At 46.5% G+C, this 5,550-nt stretch overlaps 1 protein-coding gene across 4 annotated transcripts in view; it reads right to left on the reverse strand.

Moving 5' to 3' along the window:
* Positions 1-1,348: 1,348 nt before the first annotated feature.
* C17H9orf16 (chromosome 17 C9orf16 homolog) overlaps positions 1,349-5,550 on the reverse strand; it is a 5,117-nt gene continuing 915 nt past the window's right edge. Inside the window, exons 2-4 of one of the 4 annotated variants that reach the window (XM_034793730.1) lie at positions 4,408-4,480; positions 1,930-2,044; positions 1,564-1,692 (exon numbers count right to left, since the gene is read on the reverse strand). In XM_034793730.1, coding sequence (XP_034649621.1) covers positions 1,623-1,692; positions 1,930-2,044; positions 4,408-4,480 — 258 coding nt within the window. In that variant the 3' untranslated portion in view covers positions 1,564-1,622. Of the gene's footprint in view, positions 1,693-1,929; positions 2,045-4,407; positions 4,481-5,550 lie in introns of all 4 variants that reach the window. The other 3 variants (XR_004648489.1, XM_034793732.1, XM_034793731.1) reach the window with 3 other exon arrangements.

Genomic DNA, 5,550 nt, shown 5'->3' on the forward strand with positions numbered 1-5,550 from the left:
GGGGATGGCATTGGGTGTTATTTATACAGCTGGGATGTGATAGAGATCCATGGGCTAGCCAAAGCACCGTACTGTTAAACCTGAAAGGGTTGCTGAAGTTGACCTTCCTAAAGCTTAGGCTCGCTGCTTGAACTGGCAAAGCCTGCTGCAAGACTCTGCTCACTAAGACTTCTCGCTGTACTAGCCCTCTACTTCCTGCTCTGCTAAGGTGGTTCCCCTTTCACAGGTCATAAGCCTGATGAGAGCAGAATTTTACTGCTGGCAGATGAGTCAGCCCCATGCAAACACCATTTATGCCCTTTCACAGAATGTTTTCCCATGGAATCAAGCCAGTGCACTAGGCAACAGGGTCACTCAGGACCCAGTTTTAGACTAGAACATGAAAGAAGCTCCGTCATTTGATCTCTCAGCACTTAAAGCAAGGCTGTCTCTGAAATGCTTCTAGGAGGACATTCAGTTTAAGCTGGTTTATTAAAAGTTTCTTTATAAATACTCTAACTGTACAAAATGACAGTCACGTCACAATGCTGGGCCTTGCCCGCAGAAGCCACAGACACGCTCAAAGCAGTTTCACAGACTTACAGTGCTCATGCAGTCTTACACACGTGTTTGTATCTCCCGGACATTCAGGAAGGACTCTGTTATGACAGCATTGCTGGGCAATCCTCCTACCCCCCCGCCCACCATAGGGCTGTGACACAACAAGGGGAGCGGAGTAGGCTGCTATATGGTAATACCTCTCAAAAGCCACTGCTGAGGCTCTAGCAGTGGTTTAAGGAGTTATTCAGCTGCTCTTTACTCTCCATTAAGTAGAGCATGATGGTAGTTTACATTTGCTTCTAAGGGGGAATGTGTGGACTGGAGTCCTGTCATTGAGCCAACATTTCTCATCACAGAACTTTTGTAAATCTAACTGAAGTGTAGACTGCAGAGAGGCTGCAGCCACAGGGCTGAAGAAACCAGATGATTTAAGCCCCAAAAGAAGCTTATTACCCTCCCCACAGTTAACACCGAGAGCAAGTCTGGGGATAGAATGGAGCCACCATGTGCTATGGATCTCCAGAACTGTAAGGCTTAGAAGCCCAGTTTACTGGGGGAAACGAGTCTGTGAGGTAGAGTTCTAGACAGTCCTCAGGACAACAGTCACCACTTTCCTTGGTAGTTGAATTGTGGCAAAAGGGGCCTATACATGAATGCCCACACTTGCAGCATAGGCTTCCCATACCCAGTTCTAATGGTGTCACGGTCAGCTCAGAACTGGAACTAGAAATATCAACACCCCATCTCTTCCTCTCACCCACCTATTTGTTGATGCAGCATCAGTCACAAAGAGAAAACAAGACAGACACAGAGAAGGGCAGAACATTTAACCACTGGAGGGACTGCACAACAGCAAGTACCTTTTCTAGTCAAGTTTTACATTAAACTACAGACAGTGAAGGTCCCATTGGAAGTAAAAACTATTTGACAGTTTGTGTCCAGCAAACAGCAGGAACTAGATGTCCGTGTGTGGTCCCTGCACATCAGCTTGCATGTTCTGCTCTTCACTCAGCTGCTGCTGGAACTCCAGGCGTGTCTGACGGTTGGATTCCAGCAGCTCCTTCAAGCGGGCATGCAGATGGTCATTCTTCTCCTCCAGGTGATCCAAACAGGAGTTGATCTGGTCCAGCATGGAGTTTATTGCTGCATATTCTAAAGGAAGGAGAACAAAAAAAATCCTGAATTTAAAGTCTTGTACAACCACCACTCATTTTAAGAAGTTATCAGGCAGCAAGGCCTCTTGCAAATATACCTCAGAACATACAACGCAGGTCCTCTATCCCAAATGCATCCTCTCTGTATCATTTTACATCACATCTACTGCTGAAACTAGGTCTGTGGAAAACTGGGTAGTTTAGGGGATTGGTAACATGATCTAGGATGTTTTACCTCTGTGTCACAGACCAGGAAGGAATTGCCATCTGGCAGCTGTTTGGTAATCTCTCAAGTAAGTGGTTGGGCTCTGGCCAGCTTCCGCTAGACAGGGATCCACACTGCAAGAGGGCTGAATAGATAAAAGCTGAATTAATCTTCACCCTCCCTAGAGGTGGCCTTGCCTAATCAGGGTACAGGCACCTTGAGAGGGTGCTGTTGAGAAGCTTAGCACAGAGAGTGTAACCTCCAGAGCTGCCACTCTAGGACCTGGCACATGAGAATCTGGAAAAAGAATTCCAGAACATCACAGCAGCTGATGTGGGAGCAGGGGTAGAGGAAGAAAGGTGCAGTGCAGTGGAGACCTTGAGTGAGCTGAATAGGAACATCTCATAAGATCCTAAGGGAAAAAGTAACCAGAGGGATGTGGACCAATTCTGATTTCCATGAACAGCACTTATCCCCTTAATTTCTTAAGTTTTTCACCCAGGTCTCAATAGTGCAGAGACCACATAGGTCTTGCTTTACCATTTAAAACACTGCACTAGGAAGCAAGGATTCATTATAAACCACCCTGCAGGATATATGTATGTATCATGCCATACAATCAGCACAAACCAGGTCCAACAGGCCATTCAAACCTACTTGTGATGCTGCTTCTTCCCAGGGGGAGGGGGGGGAAAAGCACTCACACCACACCCTGAGTAAAAGGAAAAATGTGGTTCTCATGTATATCTACAAAGAACATGATCTAATTCAAGCCTCAGGAGGAGCCACAGATTTCACTTCACACACAAGGTCAACCAGAGTTTACACGGAAAGAGAATTATTTTTAAATAGCTAGACCTGTTCTGCTGAACACAGCAAGGGGCATCAACAACCAGTCCTCAAACAGCATTGTTTAGAATAACAGACCACAGTCTGAATGGGACTTCTCTGCAGCTTGCACTCAGACATAAGGAGCATGTGGGAGAAAGAAATAAGAGGATCGGATAGTGAAGCCGTTTTCAGCTAACAATACCCTGAACACAAGTACTGGTTTTCCCAAAATCTTTTAGAAGACAGTGTGGGAAGTCCTTGAATAGCACATACCACAGCTGAAAGCGATTAATGCTATACCTTAATTCTGATACTACATTATTCTAAATTAAGTTGTGAAGTGACCTCCCGAGACTGGAATGCACGGGGTTAGAAAACAGTGCAGTCCCTGCTTCCAAACTGGGAGAGCTTTCTGGGACAGGCTAAGAGAAATGATAGATTATTTAGAAAACTCATCATATCTCAGGACTTCCCACTCAAAGCTCACTATAGAGATACCTGGTAACAAAAGAATCACCAGCTTCTAAGGATCTGAGTGATTTCAGGAGGAAACATCCTTGACATCTTCAGAATCTAGTTCTAAATTGGATGGACAGCTCAAATGGACCCAGCAGAAAGGATCTCTTGAGGCAGGTGATAGTCCATAAAGCTCAAATTCTCAAAGGAATTGTCATAGAAGACTAGCTAAGCATCCCTTTTTCATCAGAAGCCAGAGGAAGGTCTGAAATACGATATTCCCTTCCTGGCTAGTAACTAGTTGTACTGGCGCTTCCCGGAACAGTATGATGAAAGGCCTTTTTAGTCCTAGAAATCCTCCAGGATATTTTCAGGAAAGGCGCTCTTAGATTTTGTTAAAAGGCACCAAACTAGGGTGTTGGATGGTTTAGTCTTATAGACCCATAGAAATGTCGGGCTGGAAGGGACCTTGAGAAGTCATCAGGTCCGGCCTCCTGCACTATGGCAGCACCAAGTAAATCTAAACTGTCCCTGACAGGTGTTTGTCCAACAACGGTGATTCCACAACCTCCCTGGGAAGCGTATTCCAAATCTTAACACACTTATAGTTCAGAAGTTTTTCCTAATAGTTAACCTAATTTTCCCTTGCTGCAAATTAAGCCCCATTATTTCTTGTCCTCCTTTAGTGGACAGGAGAAGAGTTGATCACCATTCTCTTTATATCAATCCTTAACATATTCAAAGACTTGTGTCTCCCCTCAGCCTTCTTTTCTTAAAACTAAACGTGCTCAGTTTGAAGAAAAAAAAAAAAAGATTTCCTCATAGGTCAGGTTTTTTAAGGCTTTTATCATTTTTGTTGCTCTCTGGAATCTCTCCAATTTGTCCACATTGTTGCAGAAGTGTGGGGCCTAGAATTGGACACAGCACTCCAGCTGAGGCCTGACCAGTGCAGAATAGAGCAGGACAATTATTTCCGGTGTTATATAGGATTCCTGTTAATATACCCCAGAATGATATCCGCCTTTTTTGCAGCTGTATCACATTGTTGATTTATACTCTGTTTGTGATCCACTATAACCCCGAGATTTTTTTCAGCAGTACCACCACCTAGTCAGTTATTCCCCATTTTGTAGTTGTGCATTTGATTTTTTTTTCTTAAGTGAAGTACTTTCCATTTATTGTTATTGAATTTCTTCTGGTTGAATTCAGACCAATTCTCACATTTGTCAAGGTCATTCTGAATTCCAATCCTGTCCTCCAAAGTGCTAGCAGCCCCTTCCAGTTTGTGGTTCATCTGGAAATTTTATAAACATACTCTCCATTATCCAAGTCATTAATGAAAATATTTAATACCACCAGACCCGAGACTGACCCCTGCAGGACCCGACCGGATCCTCCCTTCCAAAGAAAAGTAGGTTGGTTTGGCAGGATTTGTCCCTAACAAGCCCATGCTGGCTATTCTTTATACCCCACTATCTTTCCAAGTATCAAAGTGGGACTGACTGGGCTAGAATTCCCCAGGTCCCTTTTGTTCCCCCTTTTAAAGACAAGTGCTATGTTTGCCCTTCTCCAGTCTTCTGGGACCTCACCTGTGCTCTATGAAGGGTTTGAATATTGCTTTAGCTAGTTCCTTAAGTACCCTAGTATGAATTTCATCAGGCCCTGCTAACTTGAATACATCTCAATAGTCTTTAATCTGTTATTTCCCTGTTCTGGCTCGCAATCCTTCCCCCTTGTTAATATTAGTTGTGTTGAGTATCATCATCATTAACCGGTTGGTGGGTGTGAGTGTGTGCGCTGGGAGCAAGCCTGCTCGGGGGTCTATGGTTCATCTAGAGAGAGGGGGTATGCTTGGAGCAAGGGATTGGGGAAGGGGGGGGGGACTCACCCCAGGCAATTGGGTGCTAGAAGCAGGGAGAGTTTGGTGTGGGGCATGTCTCTCCCCAGATTGGGGGTGCTAGGAGCAGAGAGGGGTCCGTGGCTCATCCCAGGTAGGGGGCTGCTGAGAGCAGGAGTGGGGCTGTGGGATCCGGACTCACTCCAGGTAGGGGGAGCTGAGAGCAGGAGGGGACCGGGCTGTAGGGGCTGGGCCTCACCCCGAGCGGGGGATGTTGAGAGCAGGAGGGGACCAGGCTGTAGGGGCCGGGACTCACCCCAGAGCGGGGGATGTTGAGAGCAGGAGGGGACCAGGCCTCACCCCGAGTGGGGGATGTTGAGAACAGGAGGGGGCCGGGCTGTGGGGTTCAGGCCTCACCCCAAGCGGGGGATGCTAAGAGCAGGAGGGGGCCAGGCTGTGGGGTTCGGGACTCACCCCGAGCGGGGGATGCTGAGAGCAGGAGGGGGCCGGGCTGTGGGGGCTGGGAC

Source organism: Trachemys scripta, chromosome 17 (genome assembly GCF_013100865.1).
Source record: "Trachemys scripta elegans isolate TJP31775 chromosome 17, CAS_Tse_1.0, whole genome shotgun sequence".
Lineage (NCBI taxonomy): Eukaryota > Metazoa > Chordata > Testudines > Emydidae > Trachemys > Trachemys scripta.